This window comes from Cetorhinus maximus, chromosome 1 (genome assembly GCF_964194155.1).
Source record: "Cetorhinus maximus chromosome 1, sCetMax3.hap1.1, whole genome shotgun sequence".
Lineage (NCBI taxonomy): Eukaryota > Metazoa > Chordata > Chondrichthyes > Lamniformes > Cetorhinidae > Cetorhinus > Cetorhinus maximus.
In genome coordinates, this window is record NC_135879.1 from 169,236,482 (window position 1) to 169,257,013 (window position 20,532).

Below are 20,532 nucleotides of genomic sequence, written 5' to 3' on the forward strand. Positions count from 1 at the left end.
CTAGTCACCTCAGTATGAGGAGTTGATCGCACCAGAAAAGGTACGGAGCAGATTTAAGAGATTTTTGCCAGGAATGGAGAATTTTAGCTGTGAGGAAAGATTAGATATGCTGAGGCAAGAGCAAAATGCTGCAGATGTTGGAAATCTGAAATACAAATAGAAAATGCTGGAAATACTCAGCAAGTCTAGCAGCATCTGTGGAGAGAGAAACAAAGTTAATGATTCGGGTTGTGACCTTTCATTAGAACTGTGGGTATTATTCAGTCAGCAGTAATTTGTTTGTAATTTATTGAAACCAATTTGTATTTTTGCTTTCAAGATATTTATGTGCTTTTATTTGCAGTCCATTTGAAAGCCTTTTATGTGCTTTGAAAATATTTTTAATATTTGGGATTAGTCTTAGTGTTTCCTGTATGCACATACACTTATTAATGAAGCTGTTTTAATTTTATGTCTGGAACCATATTTTTAAGGAATAATATAGGTTGCTTTATTTCTCTAGGTACGACAGTTTCATAGATTACTCTGTCCCAGAAATCTTACGAGTGCCGCTGGAAGAACTTTGCCTTCATATCATGGTAATAATTTCTTATACATAATTAAAAGTTTTAATAATTGCTGAGCGGATTCTTTGCTTTGCAGCCAGTGTATCACTGCCTGTAATAGATTTAAAGCATGTACATGTAAAGAAAGTTTGAATAATCTGTTTAAATTCTAGAGCTTTAAGGAGCAGTAGTTGCTTGGGTGGTGTCAATGATGACAGGAAGTGTGCATGTCTCTCCTTAGTTGATTGAATTAAAGCCAAGTTGGGAAGAGAATCTCATTAGATGTTGGAGAACAAGTTCAGTTGTATGTAATAATGTTTGTGGGATCCTAATCATGCTAAGAAGCATTTTTTTTCTTTCTCTTTCTAAGCCTATCGCCCATTGCACTAACCTAGCCCTACAACAAAACTCGCACGATTCATTCATGATGTGGGCATTGCTTACAAAGCCAGCATTTATTGCCCATTCCTATTTCCCTTGACAAGATAGTGGTGAGCTATCTTTGACCACTGCAGTTGTGTGATGAAGGTATTGACCAGAAACTGAACTGGACTAGCCATGTAAGTACAATGGCTACAAGAGCAGGTTGGAGGCTGGGAATTCTGTAGCGAGCAACTCGCCTCTCGACTCCCAATGCCTGTCCACCATCTACAAGGCACAAGTCAGGAGTCTGATGTCAGGAGTCCTTTCCAATTGCCTGGAAGAGTGCGGCTCCAACAACACCCAAGAATGTCAACAGCATCCAGGACAAAGCCGCGTGCCTGATCGACACCACATCCACCACCTTAAAAATTCACTCCCTCCAAAACCAACACACAGTGGTGGCAATGTCTACCATAAACCAGGGTTCAAAATACACGAGGGCAGCAGGTGAATTTGCGCTCAAAACTTCACAAGTAGCCCATGAAAAAGCAAATGGCAGGGTGAAGTACAAGTAAGGTCACCCCATACCTGGAGTCAATGAGAATCAGAGGGAAAAATTTCCACTAGTTGGAGTCATACCTGACACAAAGGAAGATGGCTGCAGTTATTGGCAGTAAATCATCTTAGTTCCAGAGCTTCCTCAGGGCAATGTTCTTGGCCCAACCATCTTCAACTGCTTCACCAATGACCTTCCCTCTATCATAAGGTCAGAAGTGGGGACGTTCGCTGCTGATTGCACAATGTTCAGCGCCATTTGTGACTCCTCAGATATTGAAGCAGCCTATGTCCAAATGCAGCAAGACGTGGACAATATCTAGGCTTGGGCTGACAAGTGGCAAGCAACATTCACGCCACACAAGTGCCAGGAAATGATCATCTCCAACAAGAGAGAATCTAACCATCACCCCTTGACATTCAATGGCATTACCATTGCTGAATCCCTTGCGATCAGCATCCTGGGGGTTACCATTGACCAGAAACTGCACTGCACTAGCCATATAAATACTATGGCTGCAAGAACAGGTCAAAGGCTAGGAACCCTGCAGTGAATAACTCACCACCTGACTCCCCAAAGCCTGTCCACCATCTACAAGACACAAGTCAGGAGTGTGATGGAATACCCTCCACTTGCCTGGGTGCGTGCAGCTTCAACAACACTCAAGAAGCTTCACCCCATCTAGGACAAAACAGCCTGTTTGATCGGCACCCCATCCACAAATGTTCACTCCCTCCACCACTGACGCACAGTGGCAGCAGTGTGTACCATCTACAAGATACACTGCAGGAACTCACCAAGCCTCCTTTGAGAGCAGCTTCCAAATCCATGACCACTACCAACTAGAAGGATAAGGGCAACAGACACATGGGAATACCTCCACCTGCAAGTTCCCCTCCAAGCCATTCACCATCCTGAATTCGCTGTTGCTGGGTCAAAATCCTGGATCTCTCTCCCTACAGCACTGTAGGTATACCTACGCCACAGGGCCTGCAGCGTTTCAAGAAGGCAGCTCACCAGCACTTTCTCAGGGCAGTTAGTGATGGGCAATAAATGCTGGCCAAGCCAGCAATGCCCACATCCCATGAATGAGTAAAACAAAAGTTTCTCTTGCTGACACTTGATCTATTTGGCCTACCTCATTTCCAAGAACCAGGTCTAGCAGTGTTTTCTTCCTCATTGGACTGGAAACATACTGCTGTAGAAAATTTTCCTGAAAGCACTCTAGGAACTCTTGCCCTTCTCTGCCCTTTACACTGCTGTATATTTGAATAAATCAAAGTTCCCCATTATAAGTACTCTGATTTCCTTGCCAATTTGTTCCTCTACATCCTTCCCACTCGTTGGTGGCCTATAGACGACACTGAGCAATGTAATGGCACCTTTTTTGTTCCTTTGCTCTAGTGTAATAGATTGTGCCCTTGATCCCTTTGGGGCATCCTCTTTCTCCAGCACTGCAATGCCCTCCTTAATTATACTGCCACCCCAGCTCCTTTTCTTCCTTTCCTATCTTTATTGAGCATCTTGTATCCAGGGATATTTAGCACCCAGTCTTGCCCTTCTTTGAGCCCAGTCTCTGTTGCAGCCACAACATCATATTTCCATATAGCAATCTGCGCCTGTAACTCATCAACCTTTTTACAATAAATGACAAATAGCTAGCATCACTTGTTGGCATGCATTAGTTTTATAATTTCGTACATAACTTTCTTACAGATTGCGATCTTACTAAACCATTTCTTATTTATTTTTAGAAATGCAATCATGGGCCTCCAGAAGATTTTCTTGCCAGAGCTTTAGATCCACCACAACTCCAGGTCATTAGTAATGCTATGAACCTGCTGAAGAAAATAGGAGCCTGTGAAATCAGCGAAGCTAAGTTGACTCCATTAGGTCAACATCTTGCTACGCTTCCAGTAAATGTGAAAATTGGGAAAATGTTGATTTTTGGTGCCATTTTTGGCTGTTTGGAACCTGTGGTAAGTGGATTGAGGAATAAATTAAGATTTTAAACCAAATTCAGTTTTACATTTTAAAAACCTATGAGAATCATAATAAATATTAAGACAAATTATCTCAAGTAATTTGTCCAATTTTTTTTATGTTGGATTTGATCATCTGGTCAATTTTCTAACACTGTTGGCGGTGGGGAATCTTGCTCATCACTGTCTCTATATGCTGTTAGGTTGCTTATCAGTGAGGCAGTCAAACATGAAACATAAGTTCCTTCATTTAAAAATTGGGAAAACTGAATCAGTTGTCTTCAACCTCTGCTACAAAATACAAATGCAAAAAACCTTCACAACAAATTTATGCCACTCCTTAGCTGTTGTCTCATGCCAAATCAGACTTTTCAACGCTTTGACAGCTTGTTCTGTATTATCTTCATCACAAAGCAAGTGCGTACTTCTGCTTGTGTAACGCCATCTGCCTCCAACACTACCTTAGCCCATCTATTGCTGAAACCCTTAACCATGCATCTGTCACCTCTAGGCATTATTACTTTGTACTGTACCTCTGTTCCTAAACCTTCCATAAACTTCAACTCATCCTCAACGCTGCTCCCCATTTCTTATGCTGTGCCAAGCTTCATTCACCTCTCGTTTACATTGACTGCTGTTGATTCCTGGTCCACCAAGCCCCGAGATTTAAAATTCCCATCCTTGTATTAATGGCCTTATCCATTATTATTTGTATCACCTCCTCTGGCCCTAAAGCCCTTTTACCTCTCACCAAACTTTCTGTTCCTTCAACCTGTGGTGCAGCCCTACCCTTCCTTTGACCTAAATGGTGGTTATGCTTTCAGGCCCCAAGTCTCATCCATTTTAAAGGTTCCATAATAAAAACAGAAAATGCTGGAAAAACTCAGCAGGCCTGGCAGCATCTGTGGAGAGAGAAACAGAGTTAATGTTTCAAGTCCGTATGACTCTTCAGCGCTAAAGGGAAGTAGAAATATGATGGACTTTATACTGTTTAAGAGGAGGTGGAGCAAAATAGAAGGTCAGGGATAGGTGCGAACTCAGGAGAGATTGACAAAGATGTCATGGACACAAGACAAAGGGAGTGTTAATGGTAGTGTTGAAGACTAAAGAAGGTGCTGATAGTGGCATAAAGGTAAGGTAGCAGAATGTGTTAATAGCCGAACAAGGGTCAGCGCTCTGAAAGCACAACATAGAAAAGGAGAAATGGGGGTGGAGGTGGGGCATTGGGGGAAAAGGATAAAAAAAAGGAGATAAAAACGTGTGTGTGGGTGAATTAATTTTTTTAAAAATGAATAAATAGAAATTTAAAGAGTGCATTAAAGAAGGTGTAAAGATGGAGAAGCGAGTGAACGGTCTGAGGTTGTTGAGCTCCAACGTTATGTCCGGAAAGCTGTCAAGTGCTTAATCGGAGATGAGGTGCTGTTCCCCCCGTTTGCATTGGGCTTCGCTGAAACATTGCAGCAGGCCAAGGACAGACATGAGGGCAAGATGGTGTGTTGAAATGGCAAGCGACAGGAAGGTCATACTTGTGGACTGATAGCATCTTTCCATCTTTCTTTCCTCCTTTAAGATCCTTAAAGTCAATATCTTTGACCCTGTTTTTGGTCACTCCTCCAAACCTCTTTTGTCTTGACATCCATTCATTCTCTCGTGAGCCTCTGTGAATGGCCATGTCACAGGCACTATGTTGATGTAAATTAGTATAGCAGCATTGGAAGTCATGGGCAACATACTTTTTTGACGGGCACTGACAGTATGGAAGGTTCCCCATCACCCATGCTTGTTGTGTGATCTTGTTCTGCTTACTGAAACTATTTACAATGTAGATCAAATAAGGCTTACAAAATTATACTTTTTTTCCAGGCAACTATTGCTGCAGCCATGACTGAGAAATCTCCCTTTGTTACTCCAATAAATGGAAAAGAAGAAGCTAACCTTGCAAAAGCAGCTTTGGCATTGGCTAATTCAGATCATCTCACTGTTTACAATGCATATTTAGGGTATGTTACAACACTGAAACTCCTGCCTCTGACCAGAAAGGCATCAGGAATGGTTGTGTACACAAAGCACTGCGGCCTCCAGCACATGTGCAACTGTTCCTGACGCCTTTCTGCTTGGTGGGTAGCAGGAGCTTTGGTGAAGTTTTAAAAAGTTGCTTTAAAAACTCTGAAGACCACAAAACTGTGCCTAAACGACCTAGTCCAAAAGCTTCTTGCTCAGACCAGTGTTGGGGGGGCAACCACTTGTAAGGTTTCAGGCAGAGTTGTGAAGTTGTCAAGTTTTTGTGGAGCAAGTTCTTGTACAGCGTGATGGGGAGGCAGTGGCGTAGTGATATTGTCACTGGACTAGTAATCCAGAGACACACGGTAATGCACTGGGGACCCAGGTTCAAATCCCGCCATGGCAGATGGTGGAGTTTGAATTCAATAAAAATCTGGAATGGAAAGTCTAATGATGACCATGTCGATTGTTGTAAAAACTCATCTGGTTCATTAATGCCCTTTAGGGAAAGAAACTCATTGTCCTTGCCTGGCCTGGCCTACATGTGACTCCAGACCCACAGAAATGTGGTTGACTGTTAAATGCCCTCTGAAATGGCCTAGCAAACCACTCAGTCGTATCAAACTGCTACAAAGCCTCAAAAAAAGAGTGCAACCAGACGAACCACCCGGCATCGATCTAGCACTAGAAACGACAATGGCAGTCTCAAGCCCTGTCGTCCCTGCAAAGTCCTTCTTACTAACATCTGGGAGCTAGTACCAAAATTGGGAGAGCTGTCTCATAGACTAGTCAAGCAACAGCCTGACATATTCATCTTCACGGAATCATATCTGACAGACAATATCTCAGACATCACCGTCACCATCCCTGGGTATGCCCTGAACCACCAGCAGAGATGGCGCACAGTGGTATACAGTCGGGAGGGAGTTGCCCTGGGAATCCTCAACATCGACTCCGGACCCCATGAAGTCTCATGGCATCAGGTCAAACTAGGCAAGGAGACCTCCTGCTGATTACCACGTACCACTCTCCCTCAGCTGATGAATCAGTGCTCCTCCATGTTGAACACCACTTGGAGGAAGCACTGAGGGTAGCAAGGTTGCAGAACGTACTCTGGTGGGGGACTTCAATGTCCATCACCAGGAGTGGCTCGGAAGCACCACTACTGATGGAGCTGGCCAAGTCCTAAAGGACACAGCTGCCAGACCCAGTCTGCGGCAGGTGCTGAGGGAACCAACAAAGAGAGAAAAACATACTTGACCTCAACCTCACCAACCTGCCTGCCGCAGATGCATCTGTCCATGACAATATTGGTAGCTGTGACCACCGCACAGTCGTTACTGAGGTGAAGTCCCACCTTCACATGGAGAGTACCCTCCATCATTTTGTGTGGCACTACAACTGTGCTAAATGGGATAGATTTCGAACAGATTGAGCAAATCAAGACTGGACATCCATGAGGTGCTGTGGGCCATCAGCAGCAGCAGCAGAATTGTACTCAACTATGATCTAACCTCATGGCCCGGCATATCCCCCACTCTACCATTACCATCAAGTCTGGGGATCAACCCCGGTTCAATGCAGAGTGCAGGAGCAGCACCAGGCACACCTAAAAATGAGGTGTCAACCTGGTGAAGCTACAACACAGGACTACTTGCATGCCAAACAGCATAAGCAGCAAGTGATAGGCAGGGCTATTGATCCCACAACCAACGGATCAGATCTAAGCTCTGCAGTCCTGCCACATCCAGCCATGAATGGTAGTGGACAATTAAACAACTCACTGGAGAAGGAGGCTCCACAAATATCCCTCTCCTCAATGATAGAGGAGCTCAGCACATCAGTGCAAAAGATAAGGCTGAAGCATTTGCTCCAGTCTTCAGCATGAAGGGCCAAGTGGATGACCCATCTCTGTCTCCTCCGGAGGACCTCAGCATCATAGATGCCAGTCTTCAGCCAATTCGATTCACTCCACATGATATCAAGAAACGGCTGAAAGCACTGGATGCTGCAAAGGCTATGGTCCCTGACAATATTCCAGCAATAATACTTAAGACTTGTGCTCCAGAACTTGCCTCGGCCCTAGCCAAGCTGTTCCAGTGCAGCTACAACACTTGCATCTACCTGGCTATGTTTAAAATTGCCCAAGTGTGTCCTGTTCACAAAAAGCAGGACAAATCCAACCCCAGCCAAGTACTGCCCCATCAGTCTACTCTCGATCATCAGTAAAGTAATGGAAGGGGTCATCAACAGTGCAATCAAGCGGCACTTAGCAAAAACCTGCTCACTGACACCCAGTTTGGGTTCTGCCAGGGCCACTCAGCTCCTGACCTCATTACAGCCATGGACAAAAGAGCTGAACTCCCGAGGTGAGGTGAGAGTGCCTGCCCTTGATATCAAGGCTACATTTGACCGAGTGTGGCACCAAAGGAGCCCTAGCAAAACTGGAGTCAATGGGAATTGGGGGAAATCTCTCCACTGGTTCAAGTGATATCTAGCACAAAGGAAGATGGTTGTGGTTGTTGGAGGTCAGTGACCTCAGCTCCAGGACATCGCTGCAGGAGTTCCTCAGGGTAGTGTCTTCGGCCTAACCATCTTCAGCTGCTTCATCAATGACATTCCCTCCACCATAAGGTCAGAAGTGGGGATGTTTGCTGATGATTGCACAATGTTCAGCACCATTTGCGACTCCTTAGACACTGAAGCAGTCCATGTCCAAATGCAGCAAGACCAGGACAATGTCTAGGCTTGGGCTGACAAGTGGCAACATTCGCACCACACAAGTGTCAGGCAATGACCATCTCCAACAGGAGAAAATCCAACCATCGCTCCTTGCTGTTGAATGGCATTACCATCACTGAATCCCCTATTATCAACATCCTGGGGGTTACCATTGATCAGAAACTGAACTGGACTAGGCAAATAAATACTGTGGCTACAAGAGCTGGTCAGAGGCTAGGAATCCTGCAACGAGTAACTCACCACCTGACTCCGTAAAGCCTGTACAGCATCTACAAGGCACAGGCCAGGATTTTGATGGAATACTCCCCACTTGCCCAGATGAATGCAGCTCCAACAACACTGAAGAAGCTTGGCACCATCCAGGACAAAGCAGCCCAGTTGATTGGCACTATATCCACAAACATTCACTCCCTTAACCACCGATGCACGGTGACAGCAGTGTGTACCATCTACAAGACGCATTACAGGATTCACCAAGGCTGGGATGGGCAAAAATTGCTGGTCCAACCTGCGAAGTCCACACCTCGTGAATGAATAATATTAAGAGAGTAGTTCATGGTACTCTTAATCTCAGTATCTTGATTTTGAGTTCCACATTGGGTAATTTTATTTGATATTCTATTTAAGATGAAAATGAATTGTACTCTGAACTGAGTGAGAAACTTTTGGGCGAGATAGTTTGGGCATTGCTCTTTGGCAAATATGGTTCGTTGCAGAATGAAACGTTGAAGCTGACACATTCCTTGGAAGGCATCTGGATTTAGCACCTAGGGAACCAATTATTGTTGCTGGCACTGCTTTTTCTTATTGGCATTTTCCCCACTTAATCTATCATGGCTTTGCTATCCTGGCCTTTTATTTTCAGGCACACTTTTAGGTTTGTGCATGCAGTGGATGCAACACCAACTCCTCTCACTGTAGTTGCATCTGCACATGTGCAAAAGTGCTTCCCCCTGTGTTGTGGCACAAATGTTACAACTAGTCTGTCAGTGTGCAGTCCATTATTCATTAAACATAGAAAAGGAATGTTTTGAATTTTAGAGCTTGAAGTATGTGCATTAGATTCTTTTAATTTAGCTTTATATTTTTGTACCTAAATTTAAATATGTGTTTGCATCTTAAGATGGAAGAATATAAGATGTGATGGATATCGTGCTGAAATGACTTACTGTAAGAAACATTTCCTGAGTAGGACTGCACTTCTAACAATGGAGGTTTGTGTTTTTTTTTTAATTAAATGCTTAATTTGTGGCTTTCATTCAAGGCTTTCATGTTGTTATTTGGTATCCTTCCAGATCTTGAAGGTTTCTCGTGTTGACAAAGGATTGGAAATTTATAGAGTGAATGCTAATTTTGATTTTTTTTAATTTGGCTTTTATTTGAAGGACATGTTTCTATCTGAATTTTATTGGTGAAATTGTAATTGTAATGTATAACCACTTGAATGATGGCTTATGATATGTTTCATCAAAAATAAACTTGCAGGATATCAAACAAGAACTCATCAAGCTGATGGAAACAGCAGGTTTTGTGTCACCAAGAACCAGAGGAACTAAGCATCAAAGTTGCAGTAAAGAGCCCTGGGCTGAACACCCTAAAAGGAGCTTAGAAAAGGAGTTCCCCCTTCTTAAAGCTGTACTAACAGCAGGACTGTATGACAATATTGGGAAGATTATTTACACTCCATCAGTGGACATCACTGACAAGGTGATTTGTTCTGTAGAAACTGCACAAGGTAAAGCACAACTGCATCCTTCATCTGTCAACAGGGATCTGCAGACCAATGGCTGGCTTTTATACAAGGAGAAGGTAAATCATTAATAAAAATATTTGTGTCTATGTTTGTTGTGAGCTTTTAAGGATGACTAGCTCTTATGTGTCTCTCTCCAGGTTGCCACCAGGATTTTGTTAGTGATGGTAGTCATCTCACTGCCTTATCTCCTCCGGCTAACGTTTCGTGTTCCCTTCTGCTGACATCTCACCGAGTCCCACTACTTTGCTGTTTTTCAATCCTTTCAGTACTGTTCTAAATTCTTCCAGATTGATGCTGGCTGTCAGTCATTGATTTGCAGCAGCTAGGACTGTTCTCTTTTCATTGATAAGAGAGTTAATGTATTGGCCCATCTCTCATTGATTTAATTCCCTTTCACTAAGGCTGTACTACCTGCAGCCTTGATCATACGCACATTTTCCACATCTTTTGTTAATCCCCCTAGCAGCTGTTATTCATGAAACTGTGTTGCCACTGCTGCTGAGATGGCCACTGACATTACAGATGGCAACCGAGATCACTCTGTGCATACACAGTGATCCTTGCATACGCGGGATGATCGCTGACCTCATTCCATAGTATCCAGATGGAAAACGGTCAGTATCGATTTATGCCTGCGTGGATGATGTCATTACACATCATCAAGGCGTGAAGTGAAATGCCTGATGCATTAAGTGGTTAGTTGTATGGCCTAATGGATGAGGCATTTGACTTCAGTATAAATCGTGATGTTATCAGAGGGTTGAAGGTTCAAGTCGTGCCGCAGTCATCTCACACAGATACCTGGTTAAATTCATGAAACTGAACCTCATTCCCACTCACGAGCTGAAGGTGCTGATTTTCCTGCCAAACATTGCAAGGCTCTTTAGAAAAACTGTTATTTTGCTGTTTTGTGCCTTTATTTCTCTCACCTTAGTATTTTGTTTAGTTTCTAACAAATAAAATATAATTCATTCCGATAAATTATTGATTAGTGTGTCAGCTGTGCCACAGCTGCCTTAGTCACAAGGTTATAGGGTAAGGTGCACCCAGGAGGGCTTCCTGAGACAATATGTAGATAGTCCAACTAGGGAAGGAGCAATACTGGACCTGGTATTAGGGAATGAGCCCGGCCAGGTGGTGGAAGTTTCACTAGGGGAGCATTTCGGGAAAAGTGACCATAATTCAGTAAGTTTCAAGGTACTTGTGGATAAGGATAACAGGAGTCCTCGGGTTAAGGTGCTTAATTGGGGGAAGGCTAATTATAACAATATTAGGCAGGAACTGAGGAATCTAGACTGGAGGCGGATGTTTGAGGGCAAATCAACAACTGACATGTGGGGGGCTTTCAAACCTCAGTTGATAAGAATTCAGGACCGGCATGTTCCTGCTAGGATGAAGGATAAGTATGGCAAGTTTCAGGAACCTTGGATAACGAAGAATATTGTGAGATTAGTCAAAAAGAAAAGGGAAGCATTCGTAAGGGCTAGAAGGCTGGGAACAGATGAAGCCCGTGGAGAATATAAAGAAAGTAGGAAGACACTTAAGCAAGGAGTCAGGAGGGCTGAAAGGGGTCATGAAAAGTCACTGGCAACCAGGATTAAGGAAAATCCCAAGGCCTTTTATACATATGTAAAAAGCAAGAGGGTAGCCAGGGAAAGGTTAGGGTAGGTCGTCGGGACCTGGAAAAATTTATTAATTTTGCTTCCAATTTCCACCCCTCCATCATTTTCACATGGTCCATCTCTGACACTTCCCTTCCCTTCCTTGACCTCTCCGTCTCAATTTCTGGTGATAGACTGTCCACCAATATCCATTACAAGCCTACCGATTCCCACAGCTACCTCGACTACAGCTCCTCACACCCTGCTTCCTGTAAGGACTCCATCCCATTCTCTCAGTTCCTTCGCCTCCGTCGCATCTGTTCTGATGATGCTACTTTCAAAAACAGTTCCTCTGACATGTCCTCCTTCTTTAACCGAGGTTTTCCACCCACGGTGGTTGACAGGACCCTCAACCGTGTCCGGCCCATCTCCCGCGCATCCGCCCTCACACCTTCTCCTCCCTCTGAATTCCTCCTTCACTTGTAGATCTTTGAGATTCCACCACTGCATGTCCTGTCTCTTGTCTTCTATCGTTTTGTTTTCTTGGCAATCAGCTCTGCCGTCAACACTGTTGGGTAATTAGTGCTTTGTTTGGGAAGATCTTCCTTTGCATGTTCTCTTCTAACCATGACATAGTCCAGCTGTGTGTCTCTACCACCACTGTTGTTGGTTATAGACGTTTTTTGTATTTTTGGTACCACTTGTTTATTATTACTAGTTGGTATGACGTGGCAAACTCCAGGATGTTGGCTCCTTCTTCATTTGCTTCTCCAGAATCATGTCCAGCATGGATAACCTTGTATGCTGTTTGTCCTCTCCCCAAATATAAATTTAGGTTACCTGCCGCCACTGGTCCGACACTGCTTGGTATTGTTTGAAATCCATTGCCCATCTGTTCCTGGAATTCTTTTTTTCCCCTTTGACCCACACCCGCTCTGTGGTGTATAACAATGGACTATGTCCCACAGTTTGTCCCCAGTTTTTAGCTTTACTTTGATTCTGTCACTGTTTCTGTCCATTGCCAGCATCTTGTCCTTCATTTTTTCGTATGCTACTACTCCAACACCATTTCTTCTCCCATCCTTTCCATTGTAGTGAAGTTTATATCCACTGCCAATTTTTCTTGCTCTACTGCTCTTCCACTTTATTTCCTGGAAAACCATGATTTGTATTCCTTTTCTTGCCATCAGTTACTTCGCTGCTTCTCCTTCTCAGGCTACTGACATTTAGACTTGCTATTTTAAGTTGATTCACCTTTTCACCTCTCCTTTGGACTTCCTTCTTTAGCCATCCTTGTCAATAGATGGCAACCTTCGTTCATTCTTCACAGCATTCGGGCAGGGACCTTGCATGCTGCTTGCAGGGTGCAACCTCGCGTGGGTGCCATTTCCATTCACATCAACCATCGTTTGGATTTGGTAGGTGATTTTACAGCTTAGTGCCCTTCCAGTCGCTAACCCTTCCCATTTATCCAGGTTTGAGACCAACATCAATATGTGCTGGCTTGCCTGCTCTCACTCAGTTTAATATTGATGTGTTTTTACCTTTTATTCTTTCATGGCAAGCATTTGTTGCCCTTCCTTAATTGCCCTTGAACTTAGCAGCTTGCTAGGCCATTTTAGAGAACAGTTCAGAGTCAACCACAGTGCTGTCAGTCTGTTGTCACATGTAAGCCAAACCAGGTAAGGATGGCAGATTTCCTTCCCTAATGGGCATTAGTGAACCAGATGAGCTTTTAATGGCAGTTGATGATAGCTTCATGGTCACCATTATTGAGATTAGCTTTCTATTCCAGATTTATTGAGTTTAAATTCCATCAGTTGCCATGACGGGATACCCATGTCCCCACAGCATTAGCCTGGGCCTCTGGATTTCTAGTACAGTGACATTACCACTATTCTACCATCTCCCCCTAAATATGAAGCTGTTTCAGTATTGAAATAATACTGAACTATCTCTGATTATGGCTTCAATGTCTTCTCCTCAATTCTTTCCTTCCTGCTTGATGTCCACCACTCTTTTATAGTAAAGTGCTCTGGGTAGAATTTTTCATAGGAGTAGCACCACATAGATACGACTTGTGTTATTGTGTATCAATACATTAAATGCCTGATAATAGACGCAGATTTAGCAATAATATAGTCAAAATTCCAGAAACAAAGTGTATCGAGCATTTCAGCTTTTTTTCCGGAGCTTGTACAGCACTTCTGAAGTACAGCAGACAATCAGGTGAATCTTTAGAAATTCAGCCCCTTTGACTCTTTACTGTAGTACAATGATTCAATGCAGTGCATAAGTTCTGATAAGGATTTTTTCTGTAAGTGTTGACGTATCCTGAGTATTTTTAAACTGCTAATCATGACAGTTGATAGTTATAATGGAGCAGAACAATTAATATGTTCCATGTCTAAAGCAATTATATGTATTGCTTTGTAATTGAAATGAACTGCTCAGTAGGAGCATTTAATTTGATCTTGTGCAGATGGGTTATTGTCATTAAGTTTTATCACTTTTTAAAAATGTACTTTTTGGCAATATTTTACTGACAATTTTATAATTTCCTGCTGATGACACAAGAACAGGAGTAGCCTATCTAGCCCCTCAGGCCTCTTTGTCATTCAGTTGATTATGCATGATCGATTTCATATACCTTTATACCCAAATATACCTTTGCCCAACATCTCTTAATGTATTTGGATGACAATCTAGCAATCTCGGATTCAAAATTAACAATTGATCTAGCATCAGTTGCTGTTTTTGCAAGAGTTTTCCAAAATTCTGCCACCTGTTGAATGTAAAAGTGTTTCCTAATTTCACTCCTAAATGGTCTGTCTCTAATTTTTACACCATGCTCCCAATCTTAGATTCCCCAATCAACTGAGATGCTCCCTATCGACCCGATCTGTTCCCCTTCATGTCTTGAAAACTTTGTTCAAGTTAGCCATTTAAATTCCAACTCTAGTCTGCATAATCCCTCTTTATAGCTGGATTACAGGGGTTAAATTACCATTCTGGAAAATGTATACTGTACACTCTCCAAGGCCCGCATTCCCTTCCTAAGATGTGGTACCCAGAACTGCTCACAGTCCACCAGGTGTGTTGTAAATAGGGCTTTGTGTAGCTGAAGCATGACTTCTAGCTCTGGATCTGAAGGCCATTAGCCTTTTTGATTATTTTCTGCACCCATTCATGTCACTTTAATAATCTGCGTACCTGGACCACAGCCCCCCCCCCCCCCCCCCCGCCCCACACCGTGCCACAAAGTCTCTTTGGATCTCCACTGTTTCTAGCTTTACACTATTAAGAGAATACGTGTCCTATATTTTGGGCACCTCACATTTGTCTTTTTTGAAATCCATTTGCTACAGTTTTGCCCATCCACTTAATGTATCAATATGTCTTTGTAATTTTATGTTTCTGTCATATGTTATGATCGTGGAACAGCATACAACTCTAATGGAATATTTTTATAAACAGTACAAGTTTACAGGGTAAATGGCACTCAGTCTGCTTTAAGTTGCCATTTAATTATTGAAGAGCTGAGTTTTAGATTTTAGAAGAGAGATCCTCTTGTTGACAGCTATTTAATAATGGGACTAATCCATTTCTTTTTGTCAAATTAGGTGAAATATGGCAAGGTATATGTGCGAGAGACAACTCTGACTTCACCTTTTCCAGTCTTGCTGTTTGGTGGTGATATAGAGGTGATGCACCGTGAAAGATTACTTACAGTTGATGGATGGATACATTTCCAGGTAAAAATGTTTATTTAATGTACTTTGCTGAATTCCATGGAAAATCAACTTTTAGCACTCTTTCTAATATAATTCTATAAGCTTGAATTCAATTAAAACACTGCTGCGCATATCCTAACTCTCACCATATCCCATTCACCCATCAACAACTTTGCTCACTGACCACCATTGGCTCCTGGTGCCTTGATTTTAAAATTCTCATTCTTGGTTTCAAATCCTTCAGTGGCCTCACCCTGCCCTATCTCTAAAATCGCCTCCAGCCCTACAATCCTTTGAGATCTCGGTGGTTCTCCAGTTCTGGCTTGTGGTGCACCCCTGATTTTCTTAGCTGCATCATTGGCAGTCGTGCCTTTGGCATAAGCCGTGAATACTAGCGTGTCCTACCTCTCCCACCCCACTACCTTGCTGCCTTAATTTTTAAAAAGTGGCCTGCACAAATATAAGATTATTTTCCCTTAAGCCTTTTGCAATTGTATGCAGTACTGTTCTAGTGTTGTTTAGTCAGTTTGTGAGTCTCTGTGAGATGTCACTTTTATTGCATTGTTTATTTTTTCAATTTTACTTTGTTTCTTCCACCTTGTGGAATTTATATTAAAAAAAGTCCAATTTATACTTAAGCACCTAATGGTGAGGATAGGATGAGGATTTCCCTGGAAATTTCTCTTGCCCTCAGAATTGGAGAGGATGACAAGTCCTACAGGACTGAGAAGTACATACGAATGTACATATGAGTCAAAAGGTAGAGGAGAGAGACAAGAAAGTGGAGCTGAGGCCACAATCTGATCAGCCGCGATCTTATCAATAGAGGAGCCAAATGGCCCACTGCTGCTAATCAGCATGTTCTGTTTCCATTCAGTTGATGTGCAGGTTCATGTGGCCATCAGCAACACAACATCTAGGTGGAGAAAATGTACCCTGAAAGTTGTTCAGATGCATTTATCTTTTGTAGTCAACTGTGCTACCATTGTTTAATGGAATACCTAATCTAAGTGGATGGCTTCTGGTGACCAGGGGATGTGCTATTGAATTGTGGTTAATGACACCAGTTTGAAATCCACAAACCACAGTTAGATGAAATTACCATGAGGTACATGCTTCCATTTGTATTCAGAACATAATATAAGCATGCTCAAGCCACCTTCCATCCTTTCTCATCTGACTCTATCAGCATAGTCCTATATTCCCTTCACCCTCACATGCTTATGTAGCTTCGTCTTAAATGTATTTGCAATATTCACCTCAAACTTTTCCCATTCCACCTTCGCAATTCTTTTAGTCATATGGAAACCAGACTTGTGTACAGTCGTCCAAGTGAGGCCCAATCAAGATCTCATTTAAGTATAACTTCACTTCCCTACTTTTGCATTCTATTCCTCTAAACATTAATCCCAGTGCTTTATTCCTGTTCTTTGTTAGTACTGATTCATATGTTTGTTTTCCCAGGTCTCTGTTCCCCTACCCCTTTTAGTTCCTAAACTGCCAAGAAATAGTTCCTTGCTTTTCACACTAAAATGAGCTACCTCACATTTCACTGTTTTGAATTTGCCATTTGTGCAACCAGTGTTGATCTTTGCCTATTTAGGTACAGTTCTCCAATTATTACTTATATATGCCTTCCTTCCTTTCTGCCTCTTTGCCTCTCCTCGCCTTTCTCCTGCTCCATCCTCTTCCCCTCCTGCCTTATTCCGTTCCTTTGCCTCTCTCCTTCTCCTCTCTTTGCCTCTCCCTTCCCTTTCCCCAACATTACAGCTTTGGTTTAATATGCTCCACCCTCTCACATTTCTTGACCAGACTGTTCCATTTGACCTTGATTTTCTGCATGAAGTTCCGTGGGTGATGAACTAGTCACTGCGGATGGTGGGGAAGTTGGTGACATGAGACAGTATTCAAGCAGATGTTGTTGTTACAATTATAATTAGAGACTAGATTCAAAACTTTTGTAGACACTAGGGATGGAATTTTCCATGCCCGCTGGCGTCGGGCATGATCGGTAGCGTGAGTAGGCAATATGGCGCGATCGGTTTTACGATGGCAGGAAACTAGTTCGCAATTGTCTGCTCAAACTGCCGATGGCGGGCTGCATTTCCTGCCATCGAACGTCGGGAGCCTCATTGTAATACAACAGCATATCATTATCAGACCAGCCTGCTGGAATCATTCCTCTTCACCACCACCACCAACCCCCCCTCCACACACACACACACACACGACCCGCTGGATCATCCATCCACATTGGGAGGAAGGCATGCTGATGTGTTTCACAACAACACTTAAAAGGCATGCACTTGGCGGCCTGTGCTTTGAGGGGAACTTGGAGGTAAGCACACAATAACATTGTGCAGCACTCGCCAGGGCCGCCTGTTGGACTTCAAGCCTCAGGGGTTGGGGTAAGGGCAGCCTTGCCGTTCAGACGACTGGTGGTGGGAGGGGCAAGGGCAGCCCTGCCATTGAATATAGTGCACAAGCATTCAGGATGGGGGATAAGGTGGATGAAGGAAGTGGTCATGCATTAGGGAAACCTGTATAAAGTGACGATTCCTCTGAAACTGAGACAGTCCAGGTGCAGCCACATTGATGTGATTGGGTCAGGCTCCCAGCTTATCTGCCCACTCAAGTGCTCAGGAGCTTCCCCCTACCCAGCACAGACTGCAAATTCATGAGCATTTTAGTAGACTGCAGAATAGTTGGGGGACTGCACTTCTCGCTAAAGCTGGCCAGGGAGCAGTCACTGCTGGAGGCACTTTCAGCCCCTTGCAATGTCAGCATCCTGGTTTGGACCAGCCTCCCCCATGGTTTAAGCTAACAGGGCAGCCATGCAGCGCACTAATCTCAGGCCACCAGAGTGGTGGCCAGCGCTCTCTGGGAAGCAATAAGGGACCGTCACAATTAACCAGGACAGGTTCTTAGTACACCCATGCTAACCTCATGTCTCTCATCCTGCAGGAGTACAACATTAGGATCATGGAGCCTGATGAAGACGCTCTGTAAGCTATCAGGCATACAGCTAGAAGACGATGGAGGAAAGCACAACTGAGGTTCCTGGCTACGCAGAGGCAGGAGCAACAACCTCAGGAAGAAGGGGCGGCTGGGCTTCTGCACACGCTGCCCAAGAGCCCCAATGAGCCATTGCAGGCCGGTGCTAGCGACACCCAGCATCTATAGACGCCGCCTTTTATTCTTGCAGATGACCGAGAACCAGTGTCACTGAAAACTGCGCATGTGTAGGGAACTGGTCGGTTACATCTGCCAGATACTGCAGGATTTGGCAACACGGGGACATGGAGGGCATCCACTGTCTGTGGCCGTGAAAATGACCACGGTGCTCAATTTCTATGCCAGTGGCTCCTTTTAGGGCTCCACAGGTGACTTCTGCGGGATCTCTCAAGCCTGCAACCACAAATGCATCCATGAGGTCATGGATGCCATCTTTGCGAGGGCATACAACTTTGTGCATTTTGCCCAGGACCAGGACAGCCAGGATGCAAGAGTGATTGGATTCGCTCAGGTCTCGGGTTTCCCACAGGTGCAGGGTGCGAACGACCGCACTCGTGGCGTTCAGATCTCCGTCGCAACACACTGTGTACTACATCAACTGCAAAGGGTTCTATTTGCTGAATGTGCAGATGGTGTGCGACTACCAGAAATGCATCCTGCAGGTGTGCGCACAGTTTCCAGGGAGTGTGCACGGCGCCTACATCCTCAGTCAGTCACAGATCCCTGGAGTCTTCCAGGGCCCACAAAAACTGCAGGGATGACTCCTCGGGGATCAGGGCTACCCGCAGAGGCCGTGGCTGATGACACCCATGCGGTGGCCTCAGACTGCAGCAAAGCAACGCTATAGTGGGGCTCATGCTGCAGCTCGCAACTTGGTGGAGCAGACCATCGGGATGCTGAAGATGAGCTTCCAGTGCCTGGACCGGTCTGGTGGAGCCCTGCTATACAGTCTGCAGAGGATGTCGCTCATCATTGTCATCTGCTGCACCCTTTACAACTTGGCGCTCCAACAGGGAGATGAGCTGACTGAGGAGATGGAGGAGTTGGAGGTCTCCTCCCATGAGGAGGATGCCGATGAGGGTGAGGCAGTCTTCGGAGGTAACTGACGGGTTGAGGCCCTTGCACTGGCAAGATGAGGCAGGTGTGCTCGGGAGGCCCTCATAGCTGTTAGATTTGTGGAAGATGATGATGATGTGCACCTGAGATGACCCCATAGATCCTCACATCACATCTGTGAACATTTGACTCCAGTCTAGCTTATGGCAGCGTGAATACTCTGTGTGCTCCTGTCATGGAGACGCAGTGGAGGCCCTAACAGTCACTTGATTGCAGGAGGATGATGACGACATGCAGTGAAGACGCTCCATAAATCTTCATATAGGTTCTGAGAATGTCTGACTCCTGTCTGGCCAAGAGTAGATTGCTTGCGCTCTGTGATCAGGGTCATATCATAGAGACGCAGCCATGAAACTTCAGAAGCATCTGATCCTTTGTCCACCTTCAGCACCTGAGCCCTTCAGGAGCACAGTATCAATGGTCACAGATGTTGAAGAGATGGGGGCCAGCCCCTCCTCGAAGGTGCTGAGAACACACCAAGAGAACGAGAGAACTCTGTTGTTCCAGCCCACTACGTTCTGGCAGCAATGACAAACACTGCTGAGGTGCAGGCAACAGAAAATGTCACTTTCATCTAAAAGGACACGCCTATTAATGGGCTTTCTCCATGAACTGGGAGGGAAGCTACACTAAAAAATTGTATCATTTATTATCTTAAAGCTTTCATTGTCTCCATATTCCAGGGAGTGTGAGACTGGACCATCACTTTGGTCTGTAGGCTGCAAAGAGCACAAGGAAGAGGCCCTGGACTGAGACACCTGCCTTTATCTTGTGCAGAAAAGTTTCGCATCTGAGTGACAAGAACATTGCTCATCAGAACAAGGAGTAATAGGCAGGGAGACATTCTTGGGAGCTTATTGACAATAGTGAACAGTATGTACAAGTGATTAACACCCGTGCCCAGGCGGTGCAACTAACTCCCCATAACTTTCCTTTTCCTGCCGCTACGCCTTGGACATCCACGGCGGAGGTGGAGGCAGCCTGCTGACTGCGACACCCTGTCTGTGATGACCCTTAGCGGGTGTCCTCTGGAGGGCCAAGATTGGAGGGCCCTGGACTTCTTTTGCGGTCCTGCTGTGTGGAGGTGGCACCCTCCTCCACCTGTGGAGCTGGAGCTGCTGAGG

The 20,532-nt window shown here is 44.4% G+C and overlaps 1 protein-coding gene across 1 annotated transcript in view; it reads left to right on the forward strand.

The window, feature by feature from the left end:
- Positions 1 to 20,532, forward strand: part of dhx29 (DEAH (Asp-Glu-Ala-His) box polypeptide 29) — a 161,254-nt gene that overhangs the window by 126,162 nt on the left and 14,560 nt on the right. The window contains exons 20-25 of the mRNA XM_078549709.1: positions 503 to 578; positions 3,219 to 3,443; positions 5,310 to 5,446; positions 9,313 to 9,403; positions 9,675 to 9,998; positions 15,167 to 15,298. Of these exons, the coding sequence (XP_078405835.1) occupies positions 503 to 578; positions 3,219 to 3,443; positions 5,310 to 5,446; positions 9,313 to 9,403; positions 9,675 to 9,998; positions 15,167 to 15,298 (985 nt within the window). The remainder of the gene's footprint in view (positions 1 to 502; positions 579 to 3,218; positions 3,444 to 5,309; positions 5,447 to 9,312; positions 9,404 to 9,674; positions 9,999 to 15,166; positions 15,299 to 20,532) is intronic.